Genomic DNA, 14,268 nt, shown 5'->3' with positions numbered 1-14,268 from the left:
TAAAATTCAGCTCCCCAGTCTAATTTGTCATAGTTCAAGTATTCAACAGTCATGTACAGTAGTGGCTACTCTACTAGAGGACTATGCTGCTCTAGAGGACATGAAAGGAAGCATTGGCATTCTAGAACAGTCCCTGTGAATAGAAATATTTTAAAAGTAAAAAGAAATACGTGAAATGAATTTTACGAATGAGATATCTGGCATTCCTCTTCTTGTACTAAATCTATGAGATAAGTTGTTTGGATCAAACACATTTCAAGTGCCTAGAGTCATATGTGGCTAGTGATTTCCATACTGGACAGCATGTTCTAGAAGATCCCTTTTTAGTGAAACTGGAAAGATCCTGGAATGCTGTAGTCTCTGAAAAAAAATATTGTTTCATAAACTAAGACAATAATTTGTGTAATAAAGACACCAGTATATAAATTATATATTACCCTCTAGCCTTCTCCTTCATGTTTTATATAAACACTATTTTAAACTTCCAAATTTAGTTATTCCAAAACTAGACTACCTTGCTGCTTTTAGTGTTTCTTCTGCAAGACCTTCTTCTTTCACTAGTTCCTCGAAGTTTACAATATCTTCAAGATCAGGCACAAATCTATATAAGAATTTGGGAAGGAATTTATTAGAGCAACTGACACAGACATAAAAGTGGTACCACAGGAAGAACTCTGCATTTCAGTAACACTTAAGTTCCAAATCAAATTTTAGACATGATCACATTTTAATCCTTAAAATAACATAATATTTAGATCCCCCTATAATCCATACTGATAAAATAAACATAACTTTAACTAACCCTAAGAGGAAAAAAGAGATTTCAAAAGTCTAATGCAATCTTAAAATTTAAGGAGAAAAAAGAAATCTAGTAAAACTAATGGTTTTCTTTCACATTTAAAACTAATGGTTTTTGTCTACATTTTATCTCAAGATATATTAATACAAAAAAACTTTCTCTATAATAAACAGATTTAAATAACAATTTTCAAATAGCATAAACAAGGCAAAAATGGTATTTCATCCATACCTAATGGCATTGCTGCTACAATGAAGACCACCAGATCTTATCATTCGTACATAGCCCATAGCATTACCTTAAAAACCACACAAAAAAAATCAGATATTTATATAAATAATTCTAAATTCTATCATTAGGAATACGATTGCATACGGTAGTTAATTTACAAGGTTTCTGCGCCAAAGTACCAAAATATTCTGCTATATTTTACTTCAGTTCATGTTCCATTAAAAGCAAACCTGTTAACATGTTTCTGTACTTATATACATCTAACTTAAATATTTGAAACAACCCTTTTAACAAACTAAATTCATTAAATGCTATGTTAAAACATCTAACAGTTTTTAAATTGTAACATCAACTGTTTCTTTACTCTCACACTGAAAGCCAGTCTCCTCTGTCTCCCTCCCTCTTCGACAGCATTTGCAGTTATCACCCTATACCTGACTGCCACATTTTGCCTAGAACACTGCAATATGCACCGGTTTCCTGATTTCCCCACCTTCACCATAGCACCCTGCCACATCCCTCAATCTTTCATTTAAGTAGCAGCTAGTCACTTTTTGGGGTGGGGGTGGGGGGGCGGGATGGTACTGGGGACTGAAATCAGGAATGCTTAACCACGGAGCCACATCCCCAGTCCTTTTATTTTTTGAGACAGGATTTCACTAAGTTGCCTAGGGCTTTGTCCTGCATCAACCTCCTATGTGCTGGGATTACAGGCATGCACCACCACACATAGCTACAGCTAGTTACTTTTTAAAAACTAAGTTGGAGCACATCATGCCTTTTCTGAAAACTCTACAATGGCTTTCCATCTCAATAAAATCCAAACTCTGTATGTTCAACTTCAACACAGCCCTGCACGATCCTGCCCCTGGCTGCTGTTCTAGTATCACACCTTGCCCCTCAGGTCTTCACTAACTCCATTCCAGTTTCTAGCCAATTCCTCACAATGCCAAGCAGACTCAGGGTTTTTGCACTTGACTGTCAACTGTCTGGTATACCCTTTCCCTGGATATGCACAAGGTTTATGCCTTCCTGTTTTTTAGCCCCCTGCTCGCATGTCACTTTCTAAAAACTTTCCCTGAGTAGCACTGCATATTGCTCAATCCCATTACATGGCCTCACTCAGCACTTATCACTGACATTATCTTTTTGTTTATATCTCCCCCCACCAGAATGTAAGATCCATGAGTACAGCCTTCGACATCTTCATTGCTTCATTCCTAGAGTCAGAAGGTCCTAGCACATGGTAGGAATTCAATATAAAATTGAAGTGAATTGAAATTATTTAGGAAAGAGAACAGACAAAAGAAAGCAGTTCAGGCTGGGGATATAGCTCAGTTGGTAGAGTCCTTGCCTTGCAAGCACAAGGCCCTGGGTTCAATCCTCAGCACCGCCAAAAAAAAAAAAAAAAAAGAAAGCAGTTAACATTTTATAACCATTACAGTAACATGTTTTGACGTTAACAACCCTACAAGGTAGGTATCACTGAATCTATCTTAAGGCCTGTCCCCATGGGGTTTTTGAGGGTTTTTTTAAGCACACGTTAGAAAAATCAATTATCTAGTTTTACTATTTTCCTCCAAACTGTCATATAAATGTCTGGCTGATCCAAATGTGAGAGGTAGGCAGAGTATAGATTAAGAGCAAAGCTCTGAAACCAGACTACCTGGGTTCACATGTGGACTCTGCCATTGTTAGCTAGAAGATCTAGGTCAAATCATGGAACCTCTTTTTATGTCAGTCTCATCTGTTAAATTAAACTCTAGAAGGGCAGAGATCTTTTTTACTGTCATATACATCACCAGTACCCAGAAACATTTGTTGTTCTCAATAAATACCTATGAAATGAGTGAATGGACATATTTCATAATGTTGCAGTGAGTTTACATAAAAACATGAAATAAGTAACAGTACAGGCAGTATTCACCTGAGTCAAAAACTCTAATAATGATATGTGAAAAATGAAGTTTAAGCAATACTGCTACAAGGACACTCTTAATCTGAGGTCCCCAGACCCGAGCTGAGAGCACCTGGACTCCTTTACATTATATACAGAAGTATAATACATACGGGCATTAGTTCTAGGGGAAATCAACCCAGAATATTCATCGGATTCTCACCAAGGATTAAGAACTACTGCTCTACAAGTGGCCACCTAATATAATATCAAATGTCTCTTTGAAGAAAACAGGACTTAATTGGCAATCCCTGTATTAAATGGTTTAAGATAAAAAAATTTACTCATAGAAACATCTAATATGAAAACCAAGTAATCTATAAAACTTAAAGATACAATTCAGTGATATTACTCTAGCACTAAATGCTTGTTAAAATATTTCCCACTAGTAAATTTAAAGCCCCTGGAAGAAAATTCATCATAATTGATGCTAGGTAAGTGTTTTATAAATGAATGAATCAATCTTAGGAAGCAAAATTTTCCCAAAATATAGCCAAGAAAACATTATTGACTGCTTTGTGTCAGTTAACATAAAGTGTGAAGAATGTAAAAATACCTCTGGACTTACACCCAAATAACACTGAATTAAGTCTCAACAATACCATTTTTTATTTCTCTAAGTTTTTCTTTCTCTCTTCTTACTTCCTATCCCCTCCTTCCTCTCCTCCTTTCCTTCCTAGTACTGAGGATTTAACCCAGGGATGTTTAACCACTGCACTATATCCCTAGGCCTTTATTTTTAATTTTGAGACACAGTCTCACTAGGTTGCTTAGGGCCTCCCTAAGTTGCCGAGGCTGGTTCTGAACTTTCGATCCTCCTGCCTTAGCCTCCCAAGCAGCTGGGATTACAGGTGTACACCACCATGCCTGGCTTCTTTCTGCATTTTTAAAACAGGGATTACAGTCTGTCTCACGGAGTTACCATAAGGACATTAACAGAGATGATATGTGAAAAGACTAAATAAGTGTAAGATTTCATTAATCTATGATTATTTTCAACTATAGTTCTTGCTTTTAAATGTAATATACTGTATTTCAGAAAACAAATTCCACCTGTTAGAACAAATTATATGCACAAGTATAAAATGGTGCAGCAGCAAATATTACAGTATTCAGTATTTTATCTTTAAATTTTTATACAGCCTATTACTAATTTTTCACATAAATACTTTATACCTTCACGTTTAATGTGAGATTATCTCTTTTAGAAGCCCAAAACAGTGCTTTGAATAGAGTAAGTACCCAGTAAGTACTAACCAACTATTAATTATGAATACGATATTTGTGGTAAGTTAGTTATTAAATATTTTAAATATGAGTGATCCACCTATAGTCTATCAATTCTTCTGTAGCAACAAAAGAAAATCACCCCACTGAAATAAAGCTAAGCTGAGACATTCACATAATAAGCTGTTTATTGGCATGGTCTATTTAATACATGAAATTATTGGGTTTTGTACTTTGTTTCCCAACACTTTTATAATAACTTACCAATCTGGCTGATGAGTTGCCTGAACTGATCAAGATAGCTCTGTCCCTCTGGTGTTATTCCAAGTTTTCTGATGCCTCGATTGAATTTTTCTGCTCTATCAAAAGGATACTAGAGAGATAATTTTAAGACTATCTTTAGACCCCTAAACCATAAAATGCCTACTAAATCAACCACGGCAATAAACCTTCTAGTCTAATTTTGTATTTTATCATGACTTTAAAAAGGTATCACTCAAGTCTAATGACATAAATGTTTTAGGAAAAAAACTACCAACATTCAAGGTCAATATAGTTTTTGTTTTTTCTTTTTGGTATTAAAGGGAATAATCAATGCCACTAAACAAGGTTTGCACCACAAATTATTAGTGTACTAACACCCCAAAACTCTATCAGATTGAAAACGAACCTTATTTCTCCTAGAAACATCTGTTTCTAGATGTGTCAAGTTTCTGTGGGCTAAGGAGGTATCTGAGATTTATGAACACATTCTTTCCCAATGAACGCACATCAACTGCCTTAAAATTTCTAGGTGCCATCAATAATAAAACAAGTTCGTCAATGCAGAGACGTGCGTTAGGGGAAAAAGATCCGTCAATAAAAGTTTTAGTTATTATCTCTATACTACCAACTCTTGAAAATAATGAGATAGATCTATAGGTTCTGATATTTTATGAGCATGTTGCAGAAGAATGTGTATAGCATCACTCCATTTTTACTATAAAAAAGCAAGATGTATAAATGAGTGTAATTTTATGTGTCTACTGTGAAGATTGTAAAGGGCATAAAAATACACTGCTAACAGCCATTGCCTCCAGAAAATGGAATTCAGAGGAAGAAAATGAGAGGGGATAGTATATACACTTTACAAGGTTTAAATGTTTCAAAATGATCATGATTGTTTTTATATTATTTTAAAATTTTACAAAAGTAAACCTGGCTACACTGATTATTTTATTTTTCCTTATGCTTAAGCACACAGAGTATGTAAAGATTAGGAAATTATAAGGGAAAAATTAAAGGAGTTTAGAGGCCAGATGTAGATGACATGTGAAAAATTAACAAAGAAAGGTAAAACCCTACAAGATCTAAATAATGCATTTTAGCAGAAACATTAGCCATATACTTCACAGCTGAATCAAAGCACCTAAAAACAAATATTAGCATACCTTATGATCATTTTGGTCCTTGATTTCCCTGAAAAACCGAATATCTTTGATCAATCTGGATTTGATATGTTCATCATACATAAATTGGCTAAATATGTAAAACTTCTTTTTCAAAAATTGGTAAGTGAAATTAACCTATAAAATTAAAATTCAAAAAAGTAAAGTTAAAATAAAAAATTTCAAGTCAATATTACCATTGAATAATAATGTTCTAATAATAAAAAGTATGATTTTAAAGTTCAGCTCATGTTGGATCTGAAATATTTAAATAATGAAGCTTTTTATTACCTAAGTTTATAGAACTTTCTATAGGCTTATCATATTTTTACTAAAAAAAGGAGAAAAAAGTATACAATATTCTCATGACAGGATTAAGAGCTGTAATGGGAAACACAAAACCAGACTGAAGACCCTAGCTTTTAACTCATAAACCAGTAAGTGTCCATGCTGATCCATCATTAAGATTACTTATTACTAATCTGCACAGCCAGAATGAAACTGAAAAAACACGATGCTCTGTGAACATTCCTGAAGGACAATATTAAACATTCAATTATCTATCTGTAACTACTTTTAAATGTGTTTTATGTAGAAAGCAACGTGCCTATTCTCATGCTAGATGTGGTCCTTGTACTCATGAGGTTATATTCTAGCAGGAGTGACAGATGTTTTAAATAAGTACTGTTAAAATAAGTTGTTAAGTCTCAACTGCAATAATTTTTAAAAATGAGAAGTGTGAGTGCTTTGAGAATGAATAACCAAAGGCCTGAAGTAGATTCAGAATCTCCTGACAGACAGTTGAACTGGAATTAAACTAGAATAATATAACATTAATTCTAACCTACAAATGAAGCCCTATACTCATTTCCATTCCCACGATGCTCAGCTATAAAAAATGGTTTTGACAAATTTAAGCCCTTTTTACTTCATTTATCCAGTTACAGAAAGTTCCTCTGAACTTACCCTGTGGCTTAAACTTTGTACTCTCCCTGCTTTGTTTCTTTGCTTTTGATCTCCTTTATGGTCTTTTCTTTGTTCTGCCACTCTTAATAGTAACTCTGCCACTCTGATTCTCACTTTCCTCTGCTCACTTTACTGCCAGACACCAGTAACCTACATTCACTAGTGAGATTAACTGATTGTCCATATTCTTCTATTAGGAAATGTCTGGTTTTCTTCACCCTAATGCCAGAGGCACATAAAATACACTGGTAATATCTGTTACACGATGAGTCTGTGGTAGACTATGGAGGTTAAGGAAGAGTTTATCCTCAAAGGTTTATTTATCCTGAAAGGTTTCAGACATGATCTCTACGTGGATAACTCCTTATTTTAAATTTAAAACTCTGACTATACAGATCTCATTTCTAAACTGGTAACCATTAAAACAGAACCCCAATCACATCATTCATCAGCTCTAAAACTTCAAAGCATTCCCTACTGTATAGTAAAATGATCCCAACTTAACTTTCCAGTCTTCTTTCTATTCCCTCACAACAAAGGTGTTTAATAGTTTACTACTTAAGCATTCACCTTTTTCTCCTCTTCAGGAGAAATTAACTACCCTAAAAGTGAGGTAAATTCAAAGATCTCTTTTTTCAGAAAGGGAAAAACAGCATACAAGTTTAAATGATTTCCTCAAGTGACTATTGATTAAAAATATTTTTAGTAAGTTCAGACTTATATGGATATTAAATAATTAGTAGCCCCTCCCCCAAAAGGATATAAATGACCTTAAACTGCTATCAATGATTCATTTCTTAAAGTAACTTCCAGCAAATATCAGAGAAACAACATATATCTGGACATCCTCAAAACTCCAATGCTATTTATAATGATGATCCTATGATGCTATTAAGTGCCTTTTATAGTATCACATCCAACACAATTTCAGTGCCAGATATTTTTAATTATACCACCAGAAAAAAATGGAAATTCAGCTATAACATCAAGAAGTAGTAAAGTATATTTGCCAGAATATTCTATAAGAAAATTATCTTCCAAACTACTAAATTAAGCAGGAGTCTAGTATGCGTCCAACTCCCCAAAAAAGTGCACTTACTGTAGTATTCATGATTCCTGTGCCATGTGTTCGAATTGAGTTAGCAATGTGCCGAATATTAATAGTATTCAAATGTTTGTTATTGCTTGTTCGTTCAATAAAAATCTACAATGAAATAAATTTATGTTTAAAAACAAAAGAACCCATAGCAAATACTGATCAGTTATCCGAAGAAAATTTTAGACTTAGTTTCATTAATTTAATTGGGAAGCCATTCAAGAAGATAGTACACCAAGCAGTAGCAAAGCAATAAACAAGATCTCTAAACAATCATTTTATGTTTTGCAAATTCTACTAATTTTTGGTCTTGAGAATCAATTCTTTGTGCCTTGGTCTTCCCATTAAATACCATCCACATTAAAAAAAAAAAAAATTCTAAACCCCACTTACCTACGGATGGAGTTGGAAAATATCATGTTAAGTGAAATAAGTCAATCCCAAAAAAACAAAGGTCAAATATTTTCTCTGATAAGTGGATGCTGATACAAAACCATGGGAGGGTGGTAAGGGAGAACACTGGATTGTGTAGAGGGAAATGAGAGGGGAAGGGATAGTGAGAAGGAAATATGGTGGAATGAGACAAACATCACTACCCTATATACATGTATGATTACACAAATAGTGCAACTCTACATCATATACAACCAGAGAAATGAAAAGTTGTACTCCATTTGTGTGCAATGAATCAAAATGCACTCTGCTGTCATGTATAATTAAATAGAATAAATTAAAAATTTAAAAAATTAAAAAACAAACTCTTACCTGATTGTTGAGATTATAGAGGTATCGAGACACAAATATATGAATGTTTCTCATGATTTCCAAAACATCAAGACCCTACAACACAATCAACACAAGTTCTATAATTATCAGTGTAAATAATCAAAATTATATCAATACAGAGACTTATTGATTATATTGTTCCCTAGTATTTTAAAACTATTTTAAGAAACTACATAAAAATAAGACCAAAGGTACAAGAGCCTTCTGATACAAAGAGAACTATTTTTTGAGGAAACTTGATTGCTTATGATTTTACCTTTTCCATATGGACAGTTCAAATAACCAAAGATCATGACCCACAATCATTTCCCCACCATTCTTGAAAATACTTACTTGTCTTTCCAAGGATATTCCCCACATTTTTTATATAACTAATGAACAGATTCTAAAAGGTATTCGCAGGATATGTTATGATGTTTATAAATGCACACTATGTTTCAGCTACTACACAAGGTTCTTTATATCAGGGTTTATTCCAAATTCCATAGATGAAGAAAATGAAGCTAAGGAAATTCTCTGAGGTCACAAGTCAAGAAGAAGCAGAACCCTGGGATTTAAGGAAGCCTAACTCCAAATTTTTATGTATAGTAGACCACTTTTAATGCACAAGTTATTTACCAAGATCCCTGCATTCTTCAGACAATGGGTGCATTATTCTATATACCCAGTAGTATACCATAAACATTTTTCTATGCTTTTCTAATTAGGACTCAAAGTAACATTACAATACCTCAAAGTTTCAATTATAGTTTTTGTCATGTTCTTATCTAAAAATGTGTTCATATCCTTTTACGCTCTCCACCAAATGCTGCTTTGCACTCATTTTAAGAGCAAATACATTTGTAATTCTATAAAATTAACCATTATCCTAAAATACTAAAGTTTACATACCATGCCCAGATTTAAAATCCTTAAATATGATCTTGAGTAAACTACTTGCAATTCTGCTGAAGTCACCTAGTATTATTTGTGAAAATCTATACACATCATCAACACTCAACAGAAGTATGGGTGCACTGAGGAAGCCTCTAGTAAATTCTTTCATAAAGTCATAGTGGCATCTGATTTGTCACTTTTCTCAAGTATGAGATTTTATGTAGAAAATATTTTCTTTAAAAAAAAACCACATAGTAAAAAGTAAAAAAAAAGACTTTCTGAAGAAATATTGTTATACTAGAGTCAGACTATGTTAGGAGTATTCTATACATACCTGTTCCAAAGTCTGACTAGGAAGATGTGCCTCTGTCATAACCAATCCATAACGCTGAGTAGCTAAATTTCTCATTTCACTGTAAGTGGCCCAGTCATGAAGGGCTACTGTTGTGAGATTGTAGAAAGTCTTGTCTAGGTAGTGAGTTACATAAGCTACCAGAAAAAACAAATTCCAAACAATTTTTGAATCATAAAACAGCAAAAAAGAAACTAGAATGGAAAAAACCAACACCTGTCTTCGACTATTACATTTCTTCCTTTAAAATAAGGTACTAGGAAATAAACACAAAGGAATTACAAAGTAAATCAGCACATACCAAAAAAGAAACCTTCAAGGTTTTATTTTTTCTTTTATAGTTAGGGTTAAGAGATATAGCATATGACTTTAAGAAGGAAAGAACACTCACCACGAATGTCAATGAAGCGATTGAAAAACCGAATTGGATTCAGAGAGAAAAAAAGGGCCAGGTCTTTCATGCCAACTTTGAAAGGGTTTCGGTCATCCAGCTTTAAATGAGTATGCACAGAAAGTCTCAGATCCTTCTCTATTTCTTTGCACAACTTGTCCAGCAAATGCTGTTCAGAGGAGAATTGACTATTTAATTTTTCAAAATGATATCCCAATTGTATTATTTCTCTACATGTCTATGCTTTGAGAGTTTTATAATTAGTGCACTGAAGGAAATAAACTGTCAAAACTAGTTCTTTGTTTAGTAATCTAAATACTCTATGGTAAAATCTTAATTTTACTGGGAAATGGAAACTTATTTTGCTCTCTATTTTAAACAAATGACTTGGGGGGGAGAGAGACAAGGGAGAAATTATCTAAATGTCAAACTTTTATTTTTAATAATATTTTTAATTTAGCTAAAAAAAAAAAATCAAAGACCAATAAGCAACAGTTTCACAATAAGGAACATGAATATGGAACATAAGCATAAAATTTATGGAACAAGCAACAAGGGAGGAATAGTCCCACAAACATGCAAGGAAGGAAAGAAAAAAAACCTTTCTGATCTACCACAGAGTTCTAAACACTAGACAGACATGTATTTTATTTTCTGAATAAAAGTAGTTATGGGCTGAGGATAGCTCAGTGGCAGACACTTGCCTGACTAACATGTGCAAGGCCCTGGATTTGAAAGGAGGGAGGGAGGGAAAGAGAATATGTAATACAAAAAATTACATAAAATTTTCCCAATTTCATCAAACCCACATAGGTTTACACAATGAAACTGACTCATTTTAATTCCTACCTCCAAACAAAACAGCACTAGATGGAAATCTGATTTTACAGGTGTTGATATTTATTATAAAATAAAACAGGAAGGAAACACTATACTGCATTCAAATTATTACACAAGTCTTTTAAATAATTGTCCTCTAAGAAACTCTCTACATAAAATTCAGTAAAATATTAATAGTAAAATTGCCTTAACTGTACCATTCAACATTCAAACCTATTTTACATATACATTCTTCTCATTAACAAATTTAAATTCAAACATACTGCTTGCTAAAGTAAATTTAAAACTTCCAAATTCCACTATCCATTTAACAAATTCGTGTTTTAGTATTTTCTCATCTCCAGTTCTAAAGTATTCTACTATATGAAATACATAGATGTGTTATCTCAACCATGAAATATATTACATTTTCTTATTTACATATCTTTTTGTCCTACTGAATGTCCATTTGAAGGCAAGATAGGGTCTTCATATTACCAGTGCCTATCAAAGTAACCGCACATAAATGTTATTGATTTTTTGTGACTGGAATATATCCAAAAAATTACATTATTTGCCTTTATGTGCATTATTTTAGGAACTCATCTGTATTTTAAAATGTGATCTTTTTTTTTTTTTATTGTAAACAAATGGGATACATGTTGTTTCTCTGTTTGTACATGGAGTCAAGGCATACCATTTGTGTAATCATAAATTTACATAGGGTAATGCTGTTTGATTCATTCTGTTATTTTTTTCTCTTCCCCCCCACCCCTCCCATCCCTCTTTTCCCTCTATACAGTCCTTCCTTCCTCCATTCTTGCCCCCCTCCCTAACCCTAACTCTAACCCTACCACTAACCCCTCTCACACCCCATTATGTGTCATCATCCACTTATTAGCGATATCATTCGTCCTTTGGTTTTTTGAGATTGGCTTATCTCACTTAGCATGATATTCTCCAATTTCATCCATTTGCCTGCAAATGCCATAATTTTATCATTCTTTATGGCTGAGTAATATTCCATTGTATATATATACCACAGTTTCTTTATCCATTCATCAATTGAAGGACATCTAGGTTGGTTCCACAATCTGGCTATTGTGAACTGAGCAGCTATGAACATTGATGTGGCTCTATCTCTGTAATATGCTGATTTTAAGTCCTTTGGGTATAGGCCAAGGAGTGGGATATAAAATGTGATCTTTTATCACTGTTTAATTTTATCTTGAAATAGTTGGTATACTAAATAAAAGTGCTCTTTCCATGTTAAAAAAAATTCCAAATTCCTAGTCTGATTTCTAAAGTGACTATGAATTAGACTAATTTAGTATAATAGTGATATTATAACTAAAATAGTTCCTTTGCTCTACACAGTGATTTATAAATAATTTTTGACTCAATGGAAGTCTTCTTCAATTCAAAACTTTTTTCCAAACATTGCATTCCAAAACATTGTTTTATGCTTTTCAATCTCAAATCTGGTCTTACCTCATTTAAAATTTCCATAATTTCCTTGTCATAGCAATCCAGGAGAATCTCATAGGACTCTAAATGCCTTGCATGCATCATAGCTGGCACACAGTCTCGTAAAGCACTGAACATGTACTAAAGGAAAAAAATTTTAAAGTACCTGAATTTAGAAAAAACAGACCTCTAAACAATATTACAAAGGCTACTTATCTGATATCTAGAAAGAAGAAATCTTGATCTGAAGAAAAAATAATTTTTCTACAACTATCTTACTTTCTTAAATAAAGTATGTAATTTAACTAAATACATTAAAATGTTATACTAACTTATCCTTTTCTATTTTGTGCATTGAAACACATTTATTTCCATAAACAAAAATGTTGAATAACATGTGGTTTGCTGATGAGTAAATATCAAGACTATTATGACACCAATTAAAATCAAGTGAAATGAGAATGATTAGGAAGAAGTGGGGAGAAGTTAAATATATTAAAATTACTTCATTCGTATTAACATAAAATTAAACCACAGAAACATTTATTGGATATTCATAACATTGTTCAAGACAGTATTAGAGATCAATTTTAAAATAGTTTATTAAATCAGATGACCTATTTTAAAACTTAAAGTAAAACATGATGAGCTTATTCTTTACTATTCTTTACTTACGTGTAATCTAGCTGCATCAACAGCATTTTCATACACATCATCTAAATAAATTGGGAAGACAGCTCGATGCCAGTATAAAAAACAACAGTCACACTGTGTTTGAACTCTGCGATATAAGTATTATAGGAATTAGTGGTACCAAAATTAAAGTTTCCCAAAACAACATAAAAGAATGATTTCACACATACTAAAAGGGCAAGAGGCCTGTCTTATTCATTTTATGTTCCCTGTATCACTTCACCCAATGTTAGTACAGAAAAATCACAAAATAATTATTTTTCAAATTGAGCTAAGATTTTAACAAAACTCTTCAATACCTGACACTGACAGAATTTTATATATGTACAGAATCAGATTCTCAAAAAATAATAGGTAGCTTTTAAAGAATTTAAAACAAATTTATTTTCAATATTATTTAATATGACTATTGCATCACATGCATCATTTTACCTGTTTCCAAGTTGGAAAGTAAAACTTAAAAAACTATAATAATGCAAAAATCCAGTCACATGCAACCTATCCATAGTCTCTGTCACCAAATGACTATTTCACACCTTATAAGGTAACAAAATGATCATTAAATACCTTATAATGAAGAAGGTTTAATATTTCTTCCAAAGATGGAAAATAAATGCAACCACAAAATCATATTGGGTTCAGAATTTTTTTAAAAATATTACGAGTATTTAAGATATTGTGCTGTAACATAGTTCAGCCGGAAATCAAAATGTGGAAGGCTCATTTTCTCTTGTGTAAACAGTAAGGAAGATTACTGTTTACTCAACAAAAAGAAAACAATAAAGTCACTCACAAGTACCTGCAAAAATGTGACTGGCTACTGACATTGTAATTAAAATTTCTACCTCAAAAAAAAAAAAATTATAGGACACCATGTGTCAAAGATCTCTAAGTTTCTCACAAATTGATAAAGCTTTACCATAAAGCAGCAATTTTAAAAGCCCACTAGTGATAATCAGCATAATAATCACAACATGCACAAGAATCTGCCAAATGCTCTGGGTACACTGCTCTTCTCCTGTGAGCTTTTATAGAAGTTGCATGCTTCATGGAGGAGAAAAGCTCAATAAATATGATCCCTAGTCCCAATTTCACTTAGTTCATGAGAAAATAGAGACAACTAATGGTCAATCTGAATTTTACTTCTCTTTATGCTAAGAAGAAAATATTCCTAATAGCCC

The 14,268-nt window shown here is 32.9% G+C and overlaps 1 protein-coding gene across 2 annotated transcripts in view; it reads right to left on the bottom strand.

Moving 5' to 3' along the window:
* Nucleotides 1–14,268, bottom strand: part of Washc4 (WASH complex subunit 4) — a 55,554-nt gene that overhangs the window by 10,331 nt on the left and 30,955 nt on the right. For both annotated transcript variants that reach the window (XM_047549883.1, XM_047549884.1), the window contains 10 exons: nt 13,070–13,175; nt 12,419–12,535; nt 10,109–10,277; nt 9,700–9,854; nt 8,469–8,543; nt 7,707–7,811; nt 5,645–5,779; nt 4,479–4,587; nt 1,031–1,097; nt 515–601 (listed from right to left, as the gene is read on the bottom strand). In XM_047549883.1, the coding sequence (XP_047405839.1) occupies nt 515–601; nt 1,031–1,097; nt 4,479–4,587; nt 5,645–5,779; nt 7,707–7,811; nt 8,469–8,543; nt 9,700–9,854; nt 10,109–10,277; nt 12,419–12,535; nt 13,070–13,175 (1,125 nt within the window). The remainder of the gene's footprint in view (nt 1–514; nt 602–1,030; nt 1,098–4,478; nt 4,588–5,644; nt 5,780–7,706; nt 7,812–8,468; nt 8,544–9,699; nt 9,855–10,108; nt 10,278–12,418; nt 12,536–13,069; nt 13,176–14,268) is intronic.

The sequence above is a fragment of the Sciurus carolinensis genome, chromosome 4, assembly GCF_902686445.1.
Source record: "Sciurus carolinensis chromosome 4, mSciCar1.2, whole genome shotgun sequence".
Lineage (NCBI taxonomy): Eukaryota > Metazoa > Chordata > Mammalia > Rodentia > Sciuridae > Sciurus > Sciurus carolinensis.
This window is presented reverse-complemented; position numbering and strand designations above follow the sequence as displayed.